The sequence below is a fragment of the Lepisma saccharinum genome, chromosome 9 (assembly GCF_977018435.1).
Source record: "Lepisma saccharinum chromosome 9, izLepSacc3.1, whole genome shotgun sequence".
Classification (NCBI taxonomy): Eukaryota; Metazoa; Arthropoda; class Insecta; order Zygentoma; family Lepismatidae; genus Lepisma; species Lepisma saccharinum.
The window spans coordinates 33,056,414-33,083,183 of NC_139237.1; the positions used below are offsets into that span (position 1 = coordinate 33,056,414).

At 39.8% G+C, this 26,770-nt stretch overlaps 1 protein-coding gene across 1 annotated transcript in view; it reads left to right on the forward strand.

The window, feature by feature from the left end:
• LOC145992360 (glycine receptor subunit alpha-2-like) overlaps positions 1–26,464 on the forward strand; it is a 41,049-nt gene extending 14,585 nt beyond the window's left edge. Inside the window, exons 3-6 of the mRNA XM_083128742.1 lie at positions 4,338–4,478; positions 17,084–17,285; positions 23,919–24,108; positions 26,273–26,464. Of these exons, the coding sequence (XP_082984868.1) occupies positions 4,338–4,478; positions 17,084–17,285; positions 23,919–24,108; positions 26,273–26,464 (725 nt within the window). The remainder of the gene's footprint in view (positions 1–4,337; positions 4,479–17,083; positions 17,286–23,918; positions 24,109–26,272) is intronic.
• Positions 26,465–26,770: the final 306 nt, after the last annotated feature.

Here is a 26,770-nt window from a genome sequence, read left to right on the forward strand (position 1 = left end):
TCCCATAGGTGTAAAATTCATCGCAAATTGTCCCCTGGCTGGTATAGTAAAGGCAGTGTACTTTTTCGATTCTTCCGCTAATGGAATTTGAAAAATCCTTGTTTCAAATCAGCACTACAGTAGTAGCTCTTACCGGCCATATTGTGCAATATCTCTGAAATGTTTCCAATTGAAACTGCGTCGAAAACGGACCTGGCATTCAGCAATCGAAAATCTTGCACCATGCGATAAGCTCCTGATTTCTTCTTAACAAGAAAAACTGGTGAATTGTACGGTGATGTTGTAGGACTGATGATCCCTGCTTCTAGCAAGTTGTCAATTTGCTGATTAATTTCCTTACGCAGGTGTACAGGTATAGGGTAGGCTGGGACGTGAAATTCCGAATCGTGCTTTAACTTTATACGATGCGTATAATTAGTGGCACAACCAATGTCCTGCTCAGACCAAGAAAATACATCTACATACTTCTCTAATAATTGTCTAAGTTGCAATTTCTGATCGGGTTCCAATGCTGGATTAATGTCAAATTTAGTAATGTCGTGCACTGGTTTTGTCACGGTGCCAGTCTCCTTGGTCACCATAACGTTAGGTCCTCCGTCATCTGTAGTATGACGTGAAGCTGGTACTGGATTTTGCCATGCCTCTGCGGTACCTAAGCGTGCCCCTTTCCTAATTTTAATTTTGTAAGAATTTGGATTAGTAATCCAAATTAAAAATGACTCCGGATTTACAATGGCTCGAGGCACCATTAAGCCTGTGTCCATTTGAAACTGTAAATCTGGTTCCAAATAAGTTAAATTTTGATTATTAGAATTTGTCAATTTGACAGGAATACACAAATGAGATCTAGGTTTAATTCTAATTTGTCTGGAAGTTACACATTCCGGCACATATAAATCCCTGATCAGACTAGCAACTTTTATGGAAACGTCAAAGGTTTTTCTGTGTTCCGTCCTTAACTGGTTCAGCGGAGGAGTACCAAATCTCCTCAATGTGAGTCGATTTTGATCAAAATCCAAATTTGCCTTATGAGCTCTTAAAAAATCATTTCCTAGGATTGTCCCATGTTCAAAATTTGGAATCATCCGAAAAGGATGAGTAAAATTGCGGCCGTTTATTGCAAATGTTAATAGGACAATCTCTTTAATTTCAATTTGTTCTTTTGCTACTCCCCTTATGGCCGTATGAATTTTAAAACGTTTGGCGGTTGAAGGAATGCCTCGATCACTGGTAACTGATACTTGGCTTCCGGAATCCACAAGAAACCTCTGACGTTGTCCCCCTAACACTGCGTTAATGTAAATTAATTCCTCATAGGGGAAAGTAGAGACTGATATTTGTTTGCCAACGAAATCTGCGCATACGTCTCTTCTATGGGCAGTCACTGTTCGTTTAAAGCCTCCGTGTTCTGAAAACAAGTGGCTGCTGTGTGGTTAGGGTAATTACAAATTGAGCAGCGTGGTCTCCCCCGTTGCTCTTCCCTGTTTTCCTGGTCTCGCCCTGCTGAAGACGAGGAACCCCGCGAGTTCTGTCCGCGGAAGTTCCCACGTCCTCGCCCTTGTTGGGTATTACCATATCGCCTATTGCGATCTGAGTTGTTACCATTATTATTGCGTCCATTCCTGTACCCCCTATTGTACTGTCGTCTATTATTATTACCCCGATAGGAGCCTCTATAATTATTACCTGACTGATAGCTATCCCTATAATAAGGTTCTCTAAATTGTTTTGGAGTAGATGAGTCGGTGCCAGGGTTCTGTTTTCGCTCCTCCATGCTATCCAATCTCAAAGTGAGACTGGCTAATCTCGCTTCCAAACCAGTTTCCTGAGCCTGGACTTGAGCTTTGGTATTGTGAGGATTATTAGATAATTTTAATTGCTCAACCTCCTTTTGCAAGGCTTTGAATTTTGCCTCAATGTCTGAAGTGGGTCGCGCTTGCGCAGACTCAGCAGCAGCCAGATTGTTACTCTGCAGTAAAATCTGCTGCTGTTGCGGAAAAGTTGGTGTATTATGCAAAGGAGAGAATAAACTATCTCTTTGATCTTCGTACCTCAGTTCTTTCAGCTTGCGCTGCCTCATCAAGAACTGAAGTTTTTCAAAGGATTTTAAATCCTTAAGTAACCCATGCACGGACTCATACTCTTTATGGTGGATATCTTTCATATAATCCACCTGTAATCCTAATATGATCTGTTTGATCTGTTGTTGAACACTCATTTTGGGGTCTGCCTTGAGTAGAAGTAATTGTTTGTCCCGAACATAATTCGTAACTGGCTCAGTTTCCTTGTGTAATCTATATCGAATTTGTTCCTCGATCTGGAGTTGATCCAAGGACCCTGTAAATTCGTCTTTAAATTTTTGCCGTATCTCCTCGTAAGAAACTTCTTGATTTTCTGTACCATCTTTCCAGGTCTGGTACCATCGTAACGCTGGCCCGGCCAGAAGGGCTGGAAATAATTCCTGCTTACGGGCATTGTTCCATCCATTTAATATGGCAAGGCTATCCACTTTATCTAAGAATTTTGATACATCCTCCCCGGCTATCCCCTGAAATGGGATACCCTCTAAAATAGTTGGGGGAACAAACTGCGACTGAGCCATCGTTGCGAATTGTGTTTGGTCTAAATCTCTAATATCCTGATCTTGTTGCTCTAATTGCTGTTCACATTTCTGTTTTTCTAATAATTGTCGCTGAAGGCGTCTAGTTAAAATTGGACTACGTTTAAATTTGGGGGTGGAACTTGCAGCTGGACCGCTGACATCTAAATTAAAACTTGTAGTTCCTCGTGCTATGTCTAATAATTGATCTAATGTTTCGTCGAGTTCATCAGCAAGGTGAAAGCTCGACAACTATCATGGCACAAGTAAATTCTTCTCCCCCCATTAATTTTAAAACCTTTAAGCCCTATGTATTTTCAAAAATAAAATATGGCAAGGACATACTAAAAACTAAACAAGTGAAGAAAATTTTGGGGTGGGGTTAAATTTAAAACTGATTGTTGAAACCTCTACTAGATAACATTCTATTATCTCATGGCATTTCCGAGGAAATGGATGAGAAGCCCAAATCTCCACCACGTAACGAAATTTGGGATGGGATTGAATTTAAAACTGATTAACAAACTCCTTTCATTCCTGTAAGAAATGAAAAGACCCACGTATCTCCACCACGTAACGAACCTTAAAGTTCGTGGGATCTTAAGAGTATCTAGCAGGTTAACCAGTTAATTGATGGGGTGATGTAAACTACTCATCATTCATCCTCTTGATGAGACCACTCGTCATTGACATGACGAGTTATCGCTTGGCATGCGAGAGGTACAAATTACACAAAGGAATTAAACTACTGAAAAGACAATGGTCACTCGTTGGGTTTTGTGAACCGTTGAACCTGTATCATGGCTAGGTGTAGGATAATTACCTGTCTAACTGAAGTCTCTTAGCTGAATGAAAATAGCTAAGTCCTCTGTAAGCTTCTCTCTTATGCTGACCAAAGCGTGCTTCCACTATCGACCTCCTGCCTTGCTGACCACCTCTCTCTACCAACTCAATGCCCAAAGTCCAGTCACCTCCCAGCTTGTCTCACCTCTATATTCCCTGGCCATCGAGCTCTTCCTCGATGCCGAATCGACGAATCGTGTGATTATCATAATTGCTACCATGCAAACCGCTGATTCTAAAACCAGAAGTGTTACCTGTTCCTGAATGCTCAGGAGGTTTGCATGGCACAACACAATGCATTGTAAACATGCCTAAGGGGCTTGAGACAGCTGAGAAAAACAAGTGAATGCCCTGGTCAACATGAAGCGTTCAGAGAGACTTAATAAAATAAACATACAATCTTATGGATTGATACGGTACCATACTCTAATTTTCAACTTACATTCCGCCTACTCATACTCCGCCAATAAACTTAGGGCGTCCGGTACTATAAGACTTCCCCCTACATATAAAGCATGTCAATGTAAATGTTACAAAAAAACACAATCAATGGTTCTTCATTTTGTTTTCTAGAACAATGAGAAACAAAACATTGTGTGACACAGACATATGACCTATTTTCGAGGTATTTCTATCAGATTTTGAAAAATCTGAATGAAAATTTAATTTAACAGTGAGCAAAATTACAATCATGTATGGGAGTACAAATTGTGTTATTACGATAAATGAAAATGCATAGTGGCCTGGCGGTACTTCTATGTACAAAAAATTAATTTTGTAATTAAATTATGAACAAAATAATTTGAAGTAACTAGTGGCATAAAAAAATATATTCACGCCTCTACATATTTTATATCATAATTCAGGGTATAAAGAGATAAATTCATTTTTCCAGATGCGCCTGACAAGTACCTGAACTTGACGTGGGCCTCAATAGGTGGACTGAAGCTGAAGGATGGTTCGTGGGGATCCACAGACATGAAGCTCCCGAGCTTCAGACTGAGATTCAAAACACACTCGAGCAACCCCACGAAAGGTGAGTGTGGTTCGATAACATTTAATCTGTAGACTGAAGTCAGATAACATGAGCACTTTAAAAGCAGAATGGACAGCAGACCGCGTTTAAAGATTTTGTGTTGAAACGGAACCACAACCACACGGAAGGTAAGAGTGCAGGGGTGCCCACAGGAAAAGATTATGGCCCAGACTGCGCCATTTAAATTGGGTGGGAGGTGTCTTAAAACAATGAAGAATTCAACATTTATATATATTTTTTAAAATAAATGTAAAAATGTTTGCACTTTAGATGCACCATATTTTATCCTTTAGAAGAAGAAAAGGAATTGTTTAGAGGCAGGGGAGGGGTACCCTCACGTGGGTTTGGGGACTCGCGTAGCGTCCACCAATTTCTTTTTTTGGGGGGTGATTTTTTCTGATGGATATTTGACATGAATAGTGGAACAGTAGACAAGTTGAATTGCGTTATAAACAAACCATTGCTGCTGTGTAAATAGTAATTTGTTGACTGCCAAGGGAATTGTAACGGGTAATATGTATGTATTGTCGGTGGGGAGTCGGGGGCAATGCCTAACTCTTACGTATTACGCGTTAAATTGACACGTGGATTTTCTAGTGTTGGTGGAATAAACGTTGGGATGGAGGAAAATAAAACTCTTGAATATCGGCGTGAAATCTTAGATTATGCCGGGAATTTTATTTAGGGGGGACTGATCATTAAATTGGGGGGGGGATATCCAACTCTTTTGTATTAATTTTACACTACCAACAAAAAGTTTGACCACCAGGAAAAAGTGCTAAAAATAGTAGAAATGAATGTATTTCGTAATTGATGTACAAGAAACAGATGTAAGAATCTTCTTGGCAATGTATAAACATAGGTACATCCACTATACATACTAATGTCACCTCATATTTTGCTTTCATCAATATGTGCGCCATGGGCCTTAATGACAGCAGCGCAAACACGTGGCATGCGCTCCAATAGTTTTTCCAGATAGGATGGTTGAATGTTATGCCAGGAATCGTTGATGAATTCCCATAGCTGTTGAGTGTTGCTGGGTAACTTCTTCCTGATGTCCCTATCGATTTGGTCCCATAGCAGTTCAATTGGTGAAAGATCAGCAGACTGTGGTGGCCACGTCATGAGAACTAATGCCTCTTCTGTTGCCTTGCGTTCCAAATACCGCGTGCACAATTTGGATGTATGTTTGGGATCATTATCTTGTTGAAAAAAAAAAACATTTCCAACAAGACGACGACCAGCATGGCATGGTGCACCAATATCTGATAATACCCTTCTTTTACCAATGTTCCCCATCTGGTATCCGGAAAAACATCCCCACACCATTACACTTCCACCCATGTTTCACCGTGGGAACAAGACACTCTTCTTTCATTCTCTCGCCGACCTTTCGACGCATAAAGGTTCGCCTATTTCTGCCAAATAATTCATATTTGGATTCGTCAAAATACAGTCCAGTGTGTGCTACGTGCAAGTGAGGTTGACATTGCGCGACCTTAAAGTAAATAGGTTCTATCTGCACTTTTGTGCGAAAATGAGTTTGTGACCTTAACGAGGCCATTGGTTTACATTCTTTGTACTCCGTAAAGATCATGCTTCCAAGTCTATTAGTTTCGAAGAAATCAACGAGGTAAAAAAGTACTATCTGCAAATGAAGTTTTAAGTTGGGGTAAAAAATTCTATCTGCTTTGTTTCCGGTCTTTGTGACTACCAGACAAATGGCACAACATTCATCTCCTACGTATCCATCTATTGGAACCTCCAACGTAGAGAGGAAGCAATTAAGTAAAGAAAAAGTGTCAGATCTCACTTGTATGATGAAGTGGATGCCAGCTGTGGACCAACGTTACCCGTACTTTGCTACGGTGCTGAAGAGAAATATATAAGATACTTTTTTTTTCATTTGTTTACAGTCTTGTTGTCAATCCACTGGGATTATATACTGCAACACTATTTACAACATGGTTACTTTTTGCAACTGACTCACATGTCAATACTTTCTATTAATCATTATTTAAAAATCCAATCTTCACACTCTTACGTAATTGGTTTATAGTATTGGATGAAAAAATTTGTACTATTTTGTACTCTGGAGCACGTTTTACATCTTTTTTAATTTTAACATGTACATAGTTCATGCAGAATATAGAATAACTAGAATATAACTAATTTCTCACCTTTCTTTCTTTTGCAAAAAGTTTGAATATTTAAGGGATAACCTTTTAACTCTCATCTGAAACGTTACTTTTGGATTAAAAACGTTCTAACTGCAAATTCGTCGTTGCAATACCTGAACATTAGTAATATTTTTCATTAATTTTCCTGTATATATTAGAGAGGGAGGGATCACTATACAAATGCCCGAGGCACAACTTGTTGGAATAATTAGTTTTCCCTGTGCACATAGTCAAATCTTTAACTAGCTCTCCTGAGAATATTACGACTTGGCAGATAGAACCTTTTTACTTTAAGGTCGCCATTGGGTATCTCGAGAAAGGGTCACCCATACATCTATCCCGAGGAGAAGAACACGAATATATGAGTCATTTACAATGGCCGGCCACTGTAAGTACACTCACATACACACACGTGTGTGATTGTGTGTGACATAACTTCAGTTATACTTCTTTTCTAATAAAACCTTTCTCAATGCGCGTCACTATTCTAACCACAATAACTGTACCAAATTTAGAGCTAACGTAATAGAGTAATAATAACTAATCTCGGATTACATATGATTGAAATCCTTTAAATTCTTTCAGGATGACTGATTTAAAACCTACAAAACTTTGGAAAATAACACTTGGCGCAGTTGTGTAGTAGAGATAATTTTTTAATGACTCCTGTATGATGTTTTGCCCCAGAAATCCTATGTGTGCATTTTGCACGTTGTCTACATGACTAAGTACCCCTCAAATTTTACACAAATTTTTTGAAAGATGCTGGTATGATTTCTTTGTCTCAAGGAATCCTAAACACTTAGTTTTTGAATGATACCTGCATGATGTTTTGCCACAACATGATGTTTTGCCTCAGAAATCTTATGCTTGATCTTGTGAATCGAGATATCGTACACATACTTTTTGAATGACGTCAGTATGATTGTTTGCCTCAGATATCCTACATATTGTAGAGATATGGAGACTATTAGACCGAGAAAACCTCGTCATGTTAATATTCACACTTGTTCATTTCCTGAACTTGTCCGACCAGCGAGCGATCTCAAGAATGCGCTAGCTTGTAACTTCCGTAAAAACCAGGAACTGGAAAGGCAAACGCGTGGATCTAAACAGGATCTACCGCGTTTGAAAGGTTTAACAACCTTTCGACGCCTAGAATGATAAAAGCAAGCTCCTACCCGGAGCTCGCTCTCTTTTGATTCTGACACTCATCGACGCTACATGGAGAACTAGTCCGATTACAACACGTTACACTGCTAACTACGACGATGGAACACGGAGTTACCGCTGCCTAGCATGCTACAAGGCGCAAGGGATCGCTTGGCTTGGTGATCTGAGGATCGCTGGATAGAACCTTGGAACTGTCACGATTCGGTCTGCGAGAAGCATTAGGACAAGACATCACACACATCTACCAGGTATGAACAAGCGTGAATAACCTTTTACACCAACTTTCCATATCTCTACCCTCCTACGGAGCAGGTTCAGCCATCAGATATTATTAAGCTCTACCTAAATGTTTAAATGAAACTTCCCTGTGACCTCTCAGAGCCCAGGAAAACGGGCTTACAACATGGTGGAGGTGCTTCAGGCCCTTTTTGCAATTAAAGTACCCTCCTGTACGAATTGCTTTACATTAAATTATTCTCTCCCCCCCTCCCTCCCACTTTGGGAGCATTTTTAAAGTAAATGTTTAGTAAGTCCAACTCATACTCCCACAGTACGCTTAAGATGCGTCAGACCCAGTGACAATTATGTGTATTACCCTATGGACAACAACCCCTCTTTTTCTTTTATGCCGAGCCCCCCCCCCTTTTTCAACAAAATCTAGTTCTTCTGCATAACATGTATTCAAGCATCATTCACACAGGAATGAGAACACTTGCTTATACTTATTTGACCAGCGATATATTAATGACATAAATAACTGTATACCCATACTTTCATTTGTTCTTTGGTCAGCACGACGAACCTTCGTTTATGAATACGTCACAGATAGCGTTGCACGAACACCTAGATTCCTCCCTCGACCAAATCATAGAGTTAGCAACTGCAATCACGGCAAATCCAATAAATTCACGACCTTTATCCCCAATTCCCTCCCCTCCACTAACACGGTTAAGGTCTGCTAATAGAAATTACCCTCAATTTGTCCTTGGACTACAAACACCCAAAAAAAAAACCAACCCCAACCCTTAGCGAGTACCCCGGCTCCCGTTTCAACTTCCTCTAACACTGTTAATAATTCTGGTAACGTAACTGTACAAATTTCCACAACTAACATGGCCACCCCAATCCCAACTGCATTGTACCCGGCACCATTTAGCGGAAATGACCCTAAGGACATTGACTCATTTTTCCTCAAGTTTCAAAACGTAGCACACGCCGCAGGATGGTCGGAAGCTAAGCGTAAAGAAATGTTACCTTTATTTTTGACGGACACCGCTTTAACTTATTTTCATGACATACAGAAACGACCCAATTTTGTAGACTTGACATACACCCATATCAAAGACGAGCTAAGTACGCTATTTAAGGGATCATACCTTTCAGCAGATCCTGTACAGATAATTCTCCAAAAGAAACAGATGATTAGTGAACCGATCCATACCTATGTTATTGCTAAAAAGGCATTAGTCCAGCAATACTTCCCGAACGCCACTGAAGAACAAACTCTCTCTTACATCATCACGGGACTGCGAGCCAAATACATTGGCTGTTTAACCAACAAACATTTTGCTAGAACAGAAGAATTAATTACCCACCTACAGAATTTCGAACGCCAGCAGTCATTAATTAATTCACGTATGTTGGAAGAGAAATTGGAAATAGATCAGGCAATTGCACAGGCAAGCTTACCCCAGACATTCACCCCGTCACCACTTCACAGCTGTTCGCATGCACAGGTCTATTCCCCCCTCCCCAGTAATTCTCACACCTTGACTCAGCGCTTTGTACCATACAACCAATGTCCATCTCTTTCTCTCCCACCATTAACACATCAAGTCCAAAGTCCACAGTCCAATCCGGCTCTCATAAATAATTCCCACACAGTGTATCAAGGAATGTATCATATACCGAATTCTGATAATGTCCGCTGCGCGGCGACACCATCCATAGCCGCTGTAGAACACGCTCAAAATGCCGCCTCTGGTGACGAAATAAACAAACTTTCGTCACAACTCTCGACCTTAGCTCTGCACTCAACCGAACAGATGAACGCAGGGTCTCTCTTCAATCTTTGCTCAAATGTGCTGGAATTTGCGAAGACGGCTAATCAAAACGCACATAACAGAGGTTTCAACAAGGGGAATAATAAGTCCTCTTCCTACAGAAATAATAATAATTCTAGAGCTAATCACAGAGGTAACTTTCGATCGAACTCAAGAGGCCAGTTCAGAAGTAATGGTAACAAGAGGTTTCAACGTCGAGATCAGGCTAATCGCGACGATGCAAATACCTCAGCCTGCAAGTTTTGTGGTCGTTATAATCACGAGAGCGACAACTGCTTTTACAAGCCACAACGAGACAGTGATTTAAACTAAAATCGTCTTCGACTTGCAGGGACGAAATCGAAGATAATAGCAGATTAGATAAAGTTCCTATAATTGAGAGAAATGGCCTATACTTTATTAATAGTAGCATACAAGGAAAACATGTAGATTTACTTATTGACGTGGGTTCCCAAATCTCAATTTATCCTTCCCACCTTCTCCCTACTGAAAGAAAAACATACAAGGTACAATCCACAATCCAAGGTGTGTCCGGATCGAAACTGAGTGTGTCTGAAATTGTAGTTCTTCCTATCATAATTGGAAAGCGTAAATATTCGCACCCATTTAGAATAGTAGATTCAACTAACGTCCCTCCCCTTTTAGGAAATGACTTTTTACGAACGCAGAGGTGCGAAATGTCGTTGAAAGACAACACAATAACTCTTTGTCATTTAGGACGTACTCCTAATTATAGTATTTTAAGATCAAAATACAAGACTCACCAACTGTCCCATGACATATTTACCCAAATTGAAAATGCAAATGTGTATGAGGGAAAAGCTACCCTTTCAAACACAGTTCAGTTAAGTCCACGATCCAAGACTTATATCAATTTGAACATTACCACTACAACACCTAATACCCATAAGCCTGTACTTTTTACACCATCTGCTTCCCTTATGAGCCAGCATCCAGTAGTTCTTCCCAATGCTGCAGTAAACCCGCAGTCACCTGTCATTCACATACACAACCCTACGGAAACCACAATCACTTTGGAAAGTGACACAATATTAGGCGAAATATCGACATGTGAAATTTTAACTGACGTTACTTCCGTTTGGGAACATAAAAGTGAAGATATTGCATTTTCATACTCTTGTAATGAAAATACTACAGTAAAGCAACAACTTAGTGAAAGTCAAAAGAAATTTGACCCCTCCCTCCTCACAGTTAACCCCGATATTCCCCGAGAAGAAAGAGAAAAAATCCTAAAGCTCGCATACACGTATGCAGATATTTTTCTCTGGCCAGGGGATAAATTAACTAAAACCAATGTTTTGGAATATGATATCAAACTGACAGATGACACCCCAGTGTATGCCAAAACCTACCCTATTCCTTTTCATTACCGAGAACCCATGAAACAGGAAGTTCAGAAATTACTAGACCAAGGTGTTATAGAGCGCTGTGAAGGGAGTCCCTATCGACACCCAGTCTTATTAGTTAAGAAACCCAATGGGACCTACCGTTTTATTTCTGATTTGCGCGCGCTTAATGAGGTAATAGCTCCGATTTCCTTACAATCCCCAGACATAAAAACCATCATGACAGAGATGGCTGGAAAGAAATATTACTCAATTCTAGATATGACCAGTGCATTCTTTCAGGTATCATTAACAGAGCGTTCTAAGGACATTACCGCCTTTTCTATTAACAATCTGGGTAGTTTTAGGTATGCTAGGTTATGCCAGGGATTGAAAACATCGCCCGGTGTAATGAACCGCGTAAGCGAACTTGTCCTTAGCGGAATAGACAGTTCAGAACTTTCTGTTTACACTGATGATATTATTATTTACAGTTCAAATCTCCCCCACATGCTTAACATACTGGACAGAGTGTTTCAAAAGTTACGAACAGCATCCCTTAAGTTATCACCCTCTAAGTGTAGGCTAGCTTTTACCGAAGTTAAAGTCCTTGGTAACTTGGTATCTCAAAAGGGAGTTAAGATTTCAGAACACATTCTTAAAGCTATTTTGGAATATCCCACCCCTACCACCAAACGCAAGCTTCGTAGTTTTCTAGGACTTGTCAATTTCATTCGACGATTTGTGCAAGGTTTTGCAGGACCAACAGAATGTTTATTTAAGCTTCTTAAAAAGAATGTTAAGTTTCAATGGACTGATGAACACCAGAAGAGCTTCGAAACACTGAAAGAAATGATTACGTCCGCCCCTATCCTCCGCCCTTATGACCCTAAACGCCCCTCATATGTATACATTGATGCGAGCGGAATTGGCATTGGAGGAGCCTTGTTACAGCCTGATGAAGAAGGAAATTTACATCCATGTGCCTATTGTTCACGAGCCTTAACAGACACAGAGAAAAGAGCTGACACATTTTCACTCGAAATTGCAGGTGCATATTATGTTTTGAAAACTTTCAAATTTTTTCTTATGAATCAACATTTTGTGGTTCTCACAGACAATAAAGCCTTATCTTATCTTCGTTCAACTAAACACCATAGTTCTATTTTAGGAAGAAGAGCCCTTTATTTTCAGAATTTTGATTTCGAAATAAGGCATGTCAGCGCTAGTAAAAATGAACTTGCGGATGCACTCTCCCGTGCAAGTTTACCGCTTGACAAGACTAATCATGACAAGAAAGATGATGATGATGATGATGACTTATTTTTTCATCAAGTATTTCATGCACAAGCAGCAGATTTTGATATTAGTTCAGAACAACGTAAAGACCCCTATTTCAGAGACATTATTGATGTATTAGAAAACAAAGATAAAGCTAGTGACCCTAAACTAGAAAAGCTTTCGTATTCTTATGTACTCAAAAATGGAGTCTTATATAGGACTAATAAAATCAAAACTGGTAATAGGGATAGACTTTGTATTCCTCATGCAGTAAGAAATCAAGTTTTCGACCTTATTCATGCACACAAAATGAACGGAAGTCACCAAGGTGCACAAAAGACATATAATTTAATGCTTATGCGCTACTTTTTCCCTAATATGAAGAAATTTGTGTACGATAAGGTTCGACATTGCATCCCTTGTCAGATTTCAAAGAAACCACAAGGTTCTAAACCGCATACGCTGCAAACATTTCAACCAGCCCAAATTCCTTTCCAACGAATTCATATTGACGTATGTGGTCCTTTAGTCTCTTCAAAAACGCACAAATACAAATATTTCCTATCAGTAGTCGATAGTTGTACAAGGTATGTAATTACAGCTCCTTTGGCTAATCACGATGCACAAAACATAGCAACAGCCCTAGTTGAGAAAGTCTTTTTAGTTCATGGCATCCCAGAGACGATCTATTTAGATCGTTCAACACCCAATTCAAGTTTACTCTTACGAGAGTTAGCTAATATTACAGGCGTACAACTAAAATATGTAGATACTTGTGCCCATTTCACGAATGGATTAGTTGAAAGTTCATTTAGTTACTTAAAGAAGGTTATGAGAGTCTTTGTGTTAGAAAAGAAAGCTTCGTGGTGTGACTATTTAGCTAGCGCAGCGTTCAGCCACAACGTTACAATCCATTCTGGATCCCTCCAGAGCCCGTATTTTACTTTATTTGGCTACAACCCAAGGATCTTAGCTGACGCAGTCCTTCCTTCGAACCCCGACAATGTTTCCCAGACGAACGCACAGAGACTTGAACTCCTGACCTCCATACGTAAGACAGCACATGACAACTTGAATAAGCGTTACGAACAGCAGAAAAAGTACGTAGACAGCACTTCTAGGAAAATACAGTACTCACCAGGACAACATGTATGGATTCTAGATGCCACTCCAACTCCAGGCGTGTCAAAAGCCTTTGCGTCCTCTTATAAGTACAAAGGAATTATTCTTCGCAAAGTTAACGAGAATTCCTACGAAGTTACTTACATCGACGGCAGAAACAAGGAGAAATCTGACACTATTACTATTTCTAGACTCAAAGCCCGCTACGACTAGTGCCATGATAACCCCACTAACATTCATTAACACGCCACTCCGTTGTCACCTACTTTAGCCTCCTCGCTCCTCGTTGCGTACATGCTAGCATTCCCTGATTCAGCATTTTCTCACGCTCATCGACTCCCCTCCCCCCTCTTTCCACTTCCAGTGCTCGCACTGCATTTCTGCGTTAGAACGAACTCATTTTTATTTTTAATACAACATGGTCATTTTTATTTTTAACAAGATCAGGATTACAGAATGCTATCTCAATCGTCGGAACATTTATAATACATCTCTTGCCTAATAATTAATTTTTTTTACAGATATTTTAATGTTATTTTATAATTTGCGATTCAACGCATAGTAATAGTCAGAACATATCACTTAGCTGATTTGACTAATAAGTACTTAGTGTGTTTATGATTCTAACTAGCAAATATTTTTTTTTTTTTTTTTCCCCCATTTGCTGGTACATATACGCTCAAATGAAGAAAAAAGTACACAGAAATAAAGAACGAATGAACTAAGATAGAACAAGATCAATGATTTAAAGAACAAATGAACTGCGTAGAACTTGCTTGAACAATTGGCTTTTTGGCCATAGCAATTTTTTTTATTTACGCTTAGGTGTAACACGAACTGCTTCTTTGAAAGCTGCAATGCACTAAATATGTTAATAAAGCATATAATACATATAGGCAAATGTTCCCACTCTCTCCTTTAATATTATAGTTCCAATATTGATAGCATACAACATGGTATAGCTCATATCCCATGAAATTACAACCTCCTCTATTTTTCAATGAACTTTTACACAAACATATTACTTACTCTTTTTCACTTCTTTTTCAATTTTTTTTTTATTAGCAGCGAATCGAAGGCGCTTAAACCTTTGTCCACAAGACACGTAAAATTCTTGCAATTGCTTTTATAAACGACATCTACACATATTACAGAAGGAAATGTCTCGTAATCACTTAGTTCGTTCTATTATCGCTGAATTCTCCTTTCTTTTCTCATTTCATTCCCGGCTAAGCCGAATATTCTAACTTCCCCCCCCCCCCGTTGCGCCCCGGCGAACTTTCCTTACAACATGGAATTATTCCACCTATTCCCCCCCCCCCTGTTGCCCCGGCGAACTTTTCTTCAGGTAAACCTGTTAATCATAAACAGGCCCCCTTCAAAACTCTACATCATATAAGTAATAACGCCCCTTCGCCGTCATTCAAATTAGATATTACCTCCCCTCCCCCCCCAAATAATTCACCAGTTTTAACTGAAAGTCCCTTTTCAATCGATTTTATAACCCGTCATCATTTATTGTAACCCTGCTCCACTACCTTTTGCTTTTTCCTAATTTTTCCCTTTTTGCGCTTGTTTCATTTTCTCATCGCCACGGATGCTACCGGACCCATGACGACCACCGGCTTGTACCATCGAGCGACAGACCTAGGCTCATCGCAGAGACCAACAACGATCTTGTGAAATTCCAGCACCAAAGGACCCGTTCCCGTCTGGACCCCATGGCTGATTTTTCCATCTCCCACGCCGCGACCCAGATGTGGAGCGCTTTACCCAGGACGTCTCTTGACCCAAAGCGCCATCGCAAATTTGACTTCCAGACTCAACTTCGCTGACGTCACGGCGATCTTCATCGACAGGCCACGCCCACTCCGTGCATCCTGCACTTGTTTACTGACGACACATGATACTTATTGTTATCTTACATCGGCTACAAGTGTTCCGGTGCTCAGCTACTTCAAGTCCCGTAAGGCACACGCAATTAATACGAACATATGTCATTTACAGTGCCAAAGTTAGTGCCCATGGGTACTACCCATATTGGATTAGAGATACGTCTCTTTCTTTTGTGTTTTTTTTTTAATTATCGTCAGCTGCACAGCACGTCCAGCCTATGGCGGCATGCAGTTTACAGAGTTGCCATAGGTAACATCCCTCAAGGCTCCGCCCAGCATCGTGTATGTTCCGCCGAGTGTACTTTGAACTCAGCAAACAGAAAAAAAAAAAAAAAACAACCGCTTGCGGTTCCCGGCGTTTCCTCACACTGTGCTGACATGTGTTGTTGTTTTTTTTTATTGTGCTGTCATCACTCAATCAAAACTAGTTCAGTGTGACACTTATGTAATTATTTTTCTCCATGCCTCAAGACTTAGTTATTGTGCTCGTACTTTTTGAGTTTATAAGAGGCTATAACCTACAGTTTTCATTTTTTTTATTATTCTACGTGTTTTTATATTTTTCTTCTCAACGGTGTTTGGTGCCACGATATGATATGACTATTCTGGTGATTTCAATTTTTTTTTATGGTGATGCGATTCTTCTAGTGATTTACTGTATTGGTTTTCTACGAGTTTGATATGTTAATAAATCATAATTTTTAAATATAACCTACTCCGGACGAAGTAGTCGACCATCACAGAATGGTTCGATTATTTCAACAAGGGGAATGTAGAGATATGGAGACTATTAGACCGAGAAAACCTCGTCATGTTAATATTCACACTTGTTCATTTCCTGAACTTGTCCGACCAGCGAGCGATCTCAAGAATGCGCTAGCTTGTAACTTCCGTAAAAACCAGGAACTGGAAAGGCAAACGCGTGGATCTAAACAGGATCTACCGCGTTTGAAAGGTTTAACAACCTTTCGACGCCTAGAATGATAAAAGCAAGCTCCTACCCGGAGCTCGCTCTCTTTTGATTCTGACACTCATCGACGCTACATGGAGAACTAGTCCGATTACAACACGTTACACTGCTAACTACGACGATGGAACACGGAGTTACCGCTGCCTAGCATGCTACAAGGCGCAAGGGATCGCTTGGCTTGGTGATCTGAGGATCGCTGGATAGAACCTTGGAACTGTCACGATTCGGTCTGCGAGAAGCATTAGGACAAGACATCACACACATCTACCAGGTATGAACAAGCGTGAATAACCTTTTACACCAACTTTCCATATCTCTACCCTCCTACGGAGCAGGTTCAGCCATCAGATATTATTAAGCTCTACCTAAATGTTTAAATGAAACTTCCCTGTGACCTCTCAGAGCCCAGGAAAACGGGCTTACAACAATATATTTTTTACGTAATGCCTGTGTAAGTTTGAAGGTCAATTGGATTTGCTATTCATGTAATATTTTTCTACAATATATATAGAAAATATTTTTTTTTAGATTTTTTCTAGATAATGCTCCTATCTACACATATTTACTTTCAGATTATTACATTAAACGACTCTACCTCACCGTGTACCTGTACCGGGATCTCTCCCCCCACTTGCTGATGACGTACTTCCCCAGTGGACTCCTGGTTGCCCTGTCCTGGTGCAGCTTTATTATAAACCCAGAGATGGTTCCAGGGAGGGTGACGCTGATGATGACCACTCTCCTCACTCTCGTCACAATGTTCAACTCCCTCCGGTAAGTGAACTAACACTGACCTTGAGATGTGATTTCCAATTCATTCCCAATTGTGCACTCAGCACTTTCGAAATACGATGTTAACATACATAGGCGCCGAATTTGAGATCCAGGCAGTTTCTGCTCCTCTTCCACCACGGTAACCACTCATATCATATTAGCCAAATAACATGAGGGCTTCACCAACACAATAGATTGGAAGTTTGTTATAAGTTCTTGACTGGAAATTCAGGTTTTACAGAAATATTGCGTCCTCGTAAATATTTCCAGACATCATTTTCTTTCGCAGTAGCTTGTTTATTACAAGTACAAGGTATCTATGGTAACCACCTACAGAGTAGCAACAATGGAGCATTGGTTACAACTGTAAATTTATCATCCTCCCTCTGTAGCGACGCCAAATAGACTTCCAACAATAGATTAATAAACTAGACAGGGGAACCTCCGAAAGTAGCCCAGCGTCCATCATCATACATTCAGAGCTATGTGCTTGTTGTCCTGGTACCTGATTTACACCAGGACGTCATATCCGTTGAATTTCGATTCCCCCGTCTCATGGCCGTATTTAGAGGGGGGTTTGGGGTTCAACCTCCCCCCCCAAACTTCTGCCATGTTGGATTAATGTAAGTTCAGGAACCAAAATGTGTAACACATTTTCAAAAAAATATTCACGGTTTCACAAGAATACAACAGGGAGACAATTCTTTTGAATTCAGAAATTTGAGGGAAACTGATTTAATTCTCAGAATCGCAGTCCACCCGCAACCCCTTCATTTTCACATCTGCTGTCCTCTTTCCAGTGCTTTTCCTGGATCAGACTGAAAGTTCGCTTGTGACTGTCCCAAAATTCCCGTCCTAACTTTTAAATTCCGCCTTTGCAAGAGTTCAAACATAGAATATCCAGCTTCGTAGCGCGTTACGTTCATTATCCTTCACGCAGCGGTCGAAATAGTGGTTGTATGTAATGCTGTTTGGTAAGTATATGAACAATATGAGCGTCGGAAAGTGGGATCGAACTGGCTTACAGAAACCCCCTTCCATCCTCCGAATTGACATCGTTTAAAGCAAGTTACAAAATAGCAGAATGTTTTATTGTTAATAACGGAAATAAAGTCCAGTTAGTTAGTATTTTAACAGAATAACCAAAGCAAAACGGCGTTAGATCGAAAAATTGAGGTTATACACAGGCACAAGGTAATGTTTACCATAATCCAAAGAATAACTGGTTCCACAGTTTTCAAAATTCCAAAAGTTAAGTTTTATGTAAATGGTCAAACAACATAAACTTTATGACTAAAATTTCTCTCTTATTTTTAAAGCTCTTACTTGAGGTACCTAAAATTTAATAACAAAATATAGCTAATAAGTGTGCATTTCAGTATACACTGCATGAAACGTTAAATAAATAAATAAAAACACTTGTGCTGCATATTCACACTTCTGATGGATAGAGTAGAAATGTCTCCTCAAGAATATAAGGATCAATAAAAATAATAATAATAATGTTTGGAATTAATTAGTTTATGAAATTTTAAAAAAAAATATTATTATTATTTCTATTATTCAAATTTCTTGAGACGCCAATGGGAATGGGAACAATTATGAGTGAACCCCCTCGAAAATTTTTCCTGCCTACGGCTTCCTTCTCCTCTATTTCTTTATTTTTTTCAAATGAACATTACATGTATGTAGGCTACAGCGTTGTTCGGAGATCCAGAACAACGATGTTGATTGTACAAATAATACAATTCATATAATTAATACAATTGATACAACTAGACTTTCAACGATTTTCATTGATGATGAAACATACTGGAAGAGGTTTTTTATGTTTTTCTTTTCTTAAATATTTTTTTAATGTTTTATTATGTTAGTGGTTTAGTGTGTAGTGAGAGTAAGAGAGTTAGTTTTGTTGTTTAGTAGTAGTAAAGTAATATAAAGTATAAGTATAGACTTCCAACACCCAAACGCGCGTATATGCGTGTGTGTGCGTGTGTGTGATGTTGACTGAATTTCTTATCGCTATTTTTTATTCTGCAACAGTTTACAAAGCCATTTTGCCCCATACGTAGAGTCCATTTTGTAGACTTTCCTGAATCCAACCTGGTGTACGTAAGGTTGATTGATTGATTGATTTAGTTTATTTTACTTCGCGTTTTGTGCCTCTTGGCACAAGATGGGGATGAGTGATGAAATTGATGAATGGACATTCACAAACAACCTAGCCCGAGCGGGGTTCGAACCCGAGACCCTTGGCGTCGCAGCGCGACCATAGGGTCCGGCGGTGTACGTAAGGAAACACCTAACTGCATTACACATGAAGCAACACATAGTTGCGATGTATCAAATGCGTAGAAAAGTAAGATTTTGAATTTATTGTATCAAAAAACACCTGAAACAAGAGTGATTACACGTCGAACTGTCAGATTTTGGTCAATTTTTGTGATCGGGTGTCGATTCCTTTTTGTTAAATCCGCTGCAAGTCGATTTTTTAAAAAAAACATCGCTTATTTACGAGACACGATATTTTAAAATACATATATCTTTCGAAGTAAATGCCCCGAAGGTTTTGCAAGAATTCTCCAGGAAAATAATAAGTAAGAAGGAGCATGATGTTATCAGAATTTCCATGCTAGGGGTGTGATAATGTTGCTAGAATTGTGGAGAGTTAAAACCGGGGTCAGAATTAGAATAAAAGAATCTGTTGCAAAAGTTTAGGGGAATATCGTAAAATTTCAAGCGGTGGTTATGGGATGTGTGGAGAAATGGACATTTCCACTCATTTCTTTTTACAGCATTTTTAAAAACTACACCCTGGAAAAATGAGCCCTGCAAGTTCTCGAGTTTCCCTGCGTTCAGTTTAAGGCAAAAAATGAGACTTCGAAAGTTAGGAGGCTAGTGTTGAGCTCATAACACGTCCCGCCATGTTGATACGTCACTACTTAGAGAGCTCATTCGTCGTCTGCTATTCGAGCGTTCAGTTTACTGGGGGTAACCACGGAGAGCCAACGTGTGCAGCAGTTTTACAGATCTGTACCGACTTAAATAATGGAAGAAGGAGCGATAGTGGAAGGGAAAGCTATGCTTTGTAATAATCATACTTCTATTAAATATCCCTGCTGCTCACGTGCAAGATAAATGAAAAGGTTCAGCTGCGTCTGTGTTCAAATATTGTTTGAAAAATTAGTTACTGACCAAGTTTTTAAAACTATTTTTTAAACTTAAATTTAGCATAATTTATGTAGTGCAAAATATGAATGACAAAAGTGCGGTATTAAATTTTTTCATATGCTTCACTTTATTTATAAAGCCTATTTTACTTTCTTTCCATAAAGCAATTTCAGTTTGTATTTCATTTCTGTTGCGCAAATATTTTTGTGTAGATATGAGAAAATACGCTGAGAAGATTACATCACTTGCACAGTACATTTCAATGCTTTGTTTATGCATAATTATTACAAGGAAATAATGTGTATAACATTGTATCACATACTGAAATGTTACGATATATTTTGAATTTTGTACTGCCAAATAGCCGCCTCATCTCGTTACCCCGAAAGCGTTAATTCGTTGGTTCACAACCTCACCACTAAGGATCCTAATCCTGTCGAGACGACACGAGAAGGCAGTCTGGGTCTCATTCTCGGTGAGAGTTGTAAATGTCTGTCTGGTGTTTATTTGTAAATGTCTCGTTGACAGTCTCGTCTCGATTAATAAACATTCGTCTCGGTTTCGGAGGGCAATTCTCGTTCTCGTCTCAAGCCTCAAAAAATGTAGAACTAACAACGTATGCAAAGGCTTATCGTGTAAACTTTCACAGTGCATGCAGATTATAAAGACAAAAACTTATTTTAATGATTTTGTTTGTTTTTTGTTTGTTTGTTTGACCCGTCTTTTCGACGCTACGAGCCCTCGAAAACTGGATATTATCCTGCTTATATATGCAAACCAAACCGCAGATTCAGAATTACCACGAATGAACTGGCGTTCTAATTATTATACACAAAATTCGTTATTTATCTGAGGAAGTCGCATGTTCCAGGTTTGACTCTCAACCTGGGCATGAATGTTCCTTTGTGAATGTCCTTTCATTGAAGTGGAAATTGCTGGGTGGGGGGATGTTTGCTCGAGACTTTTAGGATTGCTAGGGGATGCTTCTAATGTTAACGTTAGTGTTGTTCATGAGACGAAACATTTCCCGTCTCATCTCATAAAAGAAGACGGAACAAGCGAATGTATTCGAAACAAGACGGGACAGACCAAAGCCTCATCTCGTGGCCAGGTTGGGTGATACTTAGATTGTGCTGGTTGGTGGTGGTGGAAGGGGGGCGGGTATCTTGCACCCCGACTTCAAATACTGCTTGTAGTCTTTCAAAATTGGCAAGGAATGTGAGAGAAACGTTACAGAAGATACATGCTAAATTAACCATTCGTTCTCATCGTTACGGTTAAAAAAAGTGATGGAAAAGCGACGTAAAATTAGGATAAATACATAAATTTGCTATATATATATATTAACTGAAGAAGAAAACTGTGGTTTACTGCAGGAAAATAAAAAACTCCGAATAAATTTCTTTGCCATATGACCTCTTATATTGAAGAAATTGGTGTGTAAACCCGAGTGTTCTAAACGTATTGCAGTTTTAAAATTTGCAAAGAAAATATTATGACGAAAAATTCTGGAATGAAAATTCCAGAAAAGGCATTCTTCTAACAATATTTTTTTGCCAGCCAGAACCTATGTATTGGCAATGAACAAGACTCTTCACGTGTTCAGCCATTGACTGTATTGCTTTGTCAGCCTAACGGAGAAACCCTCTACCGAGTGGCTGAATTATAATAAATACTGCTATACTGTACACACATTTTTGCACTGGAAGTTATAAGATACTTGTTTTACACAGTAACAAATTACTTTTTGTTGTCGCTTTCACGGCCCATGCTAAATTTAAGGGACGAGCAGAAGCCGTGCCTGCATGCATTTCTAAGTGATGACGTCAGGCCAAACAGAGGACGTTTTCAAATCAGTGACGTAGGATGTGGAAGGCGTGTTTCTCGAGAACCAAAACAAATATCGCCGAGATATTTTGCACATATCATTTTGGTGTTATTATCCGTAAAATGAATGGATTTAAAACGTTTTTAATGTCATAGTGGAAATGTCCATTATTGGGGGTGCAGATATTTTGTTAGATGTTTGGAGGGATGAATATTCTGAGTCCTTCGTCATTCTTTGACACTTGCACAAATGAAACTCCCACATTTCTCTCTTTTGAAAGTAGCTATACAGTAAGGAGTTAAATGGATGACGTTGTGTTGTATTTACTCGAAAGTATGTTGTAAATTCTTTTTCAACGCGAGAAGCGTTTCAGAATGAATGGCTGCATGTGGTACGGAACATATCCCCGTCAACTTACAATTCCTAACTGTAAAGCAGACTACACGGAAATTTCAAAATACATTATATTCCTTAAATGAAATAAAAGCATCTAATAGGATGTGGAAGAAATATGGAACTTCAAAATCTAGGAATGAGTAAAAAACGTTTGAAATATTTTCTAGTATCGTCTCATACCCTTAGGTATGGGGGGGGCGATCTTTTGGGAATGTAGCTCACTAATCATCATTCATCCTTGATGGTATAGCACTCTCTGCTCGTAGTGAGATTGGTGGTAAGGCGCTAGAGGTACTAAATTTACACACTTGAATGGCAACACATGACACTTGAGTTTCACACCCCTAAAGACTGGATCAGCATGGGTAATGTAAGGACGCGCTAGAGGTACTAAATATACACACTTGAATGGCAACACATGACACTTGAGTTTCACACTCCTAAAGACTTGATCAGCATAGGTAATGTAAGGATATATCTGTCTCTGTACTCCAACTGAAGATCTGCTGTGAGAGGTTATGCATGTGACTGTACGTAGAGTCTGACTTGCGACTAGCGTTAACACGTTCTCCCTAGAACCTCCTCGTCTCTCTCTATTCAATCGTAACTTGCTCCTCAATATCTGAATTAGAACTGACCCCGAACTCTCTGCCTCCCAGACATTTATTGCAATTCAATTTACTAAACAAATGCACAGTCAGGACTGTAGCCTCTTCCTGGATTTCGTCCGTATACCGCTGATGACCAGGAAGAGCTTCAGTGCTGTCTGACACTGCATTCCTGTAATGTTTCTGAATATTTCCTGATTGGAAAACGATAGTTGAATGACTGGAAGTTGGAGTTCCTTGTCCATAATAATTAAAAGATACTACGGATCGTTACGGTATTTAAAACTTCTAAAATTGAACACATCGAATACTTGACCGAATAGTGTTAGAAATGCCTTTTAACGAGATAATATTGATTATCTATGTTCAAAAGGTGACCAGTTTCATCTCTGTAGCTTTTTCCCGAGATACACGAATTTGAAAATACAGTGTCTTATAAATAATCCTTTTTAAAAAATCCTTAAAAATGGGATAAATTTTATGTTTGTACAAGACCCTTGTATATGGTAAATATGAGGTAAAAAATCGACTCGCTCATCAAAAATAGTCAGATCCGAGGGTTAACAGTTAACACCTGCTTATTTGCCTTGGAATCCCGTAGAAAGTTTTCTTAAATATATTTTTAAACAGGCAGAAGTTGAGTCCTTCGTTCGAGGTGAAGCCCGTGGAGCAGTGGTTCATCGCTTGCATGATGTTCGTGGTGGGAGCCCTTCTGGAGTACGCAGTCATTCTGTTCAGCAGCCGTTGCTCACTCATGCGGAAGAAGACCCAGGAGCCACACCCCTACGCTGTTTCATCTCTGACGCGCATCAAGCTTTTCGTAAGTATTTTTATGCCGTAATAGCCGCCACTAAAGTGGGTTGGTGAGCTATTGCAATTTATCGGGAAAGCGAAGGGACCGAGGGACGAGAATCGCTGGTTCCTCCACACAATAACCTCGTCTAGTTTGCTGAACCTTTCTCGTCATATTATTCCAGGTCGCATGCCATGCACTAGATTCACTGCTCGATATGAGCTCAAAATGTTCATTATGCTATCTTCCAGTTCATAAAATATATTACTTCAGTTATATCCTTCATTTAGATGAGAACGTTATGTATCCCTCATTTTCATATTCGAGTTACGTTTAGCTAGGCAGGCTTGCAGGAAATATAAGGAATGTGTTAACTTCATCGCCAGCTCAGCGAAAAGAATTCGCCAGTATTTGCAGAGGAAAATGGGATGAGAGAGAAAAAAGGGGAGGAGTTTTGATCAGGGTGGATGCAAGTTGCGTCTTGCTCGTGACAGTTGGTCTTGGAGTTTGAAAGAGAACAGGAGAGTGGTTCGGGAGTAAGTAAAGGGGGTTTTGAGTTTTGGAGAGAGGAGAGTGAGTTTGATTTTGAAGGAGATTCAGGCTGGCTGCGCACTTCTAGAAACTTGTTTGGAAGTGGAGTACAGCGAAGCTGAGTGACAATTTAAGAGGCGAACTTCAGCAAACGAGTGAGAGTTAGTTTAGAAACTCTTCTGTCCACGCTTCTAGAGAGAGACAGGGAATATGCTTTTCTAATGCCATCCTTTGCCAATGCAGACTTAAGGTTATTGTAACCCAAATCTAGAGTGATGCCATTCTATAAAGGTAAAGGGTTCTGTAAATTCAAGTTTATTTAGGTACCTCCCGCAGTTAGCAGATGCAGCCAAGCGAGAGCTTACGGACTACCGCTAACCCCCAATGGTAAGAATTACATTCATCTAAAGGGCTCCAGGTTCGATCCCCGAACCTTTCGAGGTTCACACGCTTAGTAAAAGTGTGTCGCAATACGTGGTAGAGGTACGTGGCCTCTCATCCATTTCCTTTTCCGGAAATGCGATGAGAATAGACCGTTAATTTTCCACGTAATGGTGGTGTCAGCCTTCATTTATTTCATCTTGAAATAAAAGCAACTGGCTTTTCTTTGCCAACCCAAGAGAGTGATGATAATGTGGAAAACTAGTCGCACACTTTAACAGCAACCCCTTTTAATAACTCGAACTTCATTTTTTCTCACATTTCACTTCTTCGTGTTCTGCACTATTAAGGCCACTTAATGTTCTCACAAATTGCATTCATTGTTCTAAATTTACATTGGTGAGCACGAAAAATTATTTCATTTTTGACAGCGACGACGTGATAGTTAATGATGTGGAATGTTCAGTTTAGATTATTGTGACGAATTAGATGCAACCCTAGACAGAATACAAGCTTTGGTAGAGAATGTGGTTGGCGAAGAATCCAGTTTTGTAAATACTCAACCATCTGCGTCCTCCACCCCAATAAGGCGTAGCCCTGTATTTACCCGTAGCCGGGCTAGATTTTTGCCTGTTAGCACCCCAGTTTGAACCCCGCCCAGTACTATGGTATGCACAGGCTTTATTAACCCGTTTTTGTTGGACGGCTTACAGTTCCAAGGCACGGCCGGAGAAGATGCCACTAAATTTTTTGACATAATAGAGAGTTTAGCTCTACTTAATGATTGGGATACCCCGAAAAAACTACAAGTTTTGCCGCCTCTTTTACATGAGCCAGCCTTAAGATGGCACCATGCATGGGTACACACTATGGGAAAGCAAGCCATTACGTATGATCTCTTTAAATCTAAAATCATTGAAGAGTTTACCGGATCCATAGACAAGCTGCAATTAGAAGAGCGCATTAAACATAGGCTACATCGAGACGATGAATCAGTGTCGGACTACATAATAGATAAGCTGCTTCTCTTATGTAAAATGGATCCGAACATGCCCATCAGTAAACAAATAAAACATTTGTGTTTGGGTCTTCAACCTGAATACATTCGCGAAACTTATAAGAAGGAATATGCTTCGGTCCCTGAGCTCTTGCGTGATTTAAAGCAATTCGAAAAAATTCAGTTTTTGATCAGAGAAAAATCCAGGAGTTGATGTCAGAAGCTCAGAAAGGTTCATTGTTCTATCCTGTAAATGAACTGAAACTGCCATGTGCGCAACAGCTCCCCTTTCACAACACGCCGGCGACACCTTGTGAAACACCACGTTCTCAGGTCCATCCCGACCTCGAGAAGCGTGTCACCGCCATGCAGGCTGAACTGGATTCTTTGAGAGTACACAACGTTGTACCTTCAAACCCAGGACCTTCGACCCCGGGACCTTCGTCTCAGGAGACAGGTCTCGAAGCTCAATAAAAGAGTTTATCTCTTAAGATGGATGAAATGGTGAACGCCCAGAATAAGCAGGACAGGCATACAAAAGACACCCGAAATAACTTCCCTCGTTATAATAATTATGAAGGTCAATCCTACAGAGGTAACTGTAGAAATAACAGAGGTTCTTTTGGTCGTGGTAATGACAATTTCCAACAAAATGGTTATCGCCGGAACAGACATTATCAGGCTCCCAATCGCGGCCAGTGGCGCAATGGAAATTCCCGCTTTCATTCTTCGCGCAATTTTTCGCGGGGCCAGGGCACGACCAGTGATCGGGGCGACCGG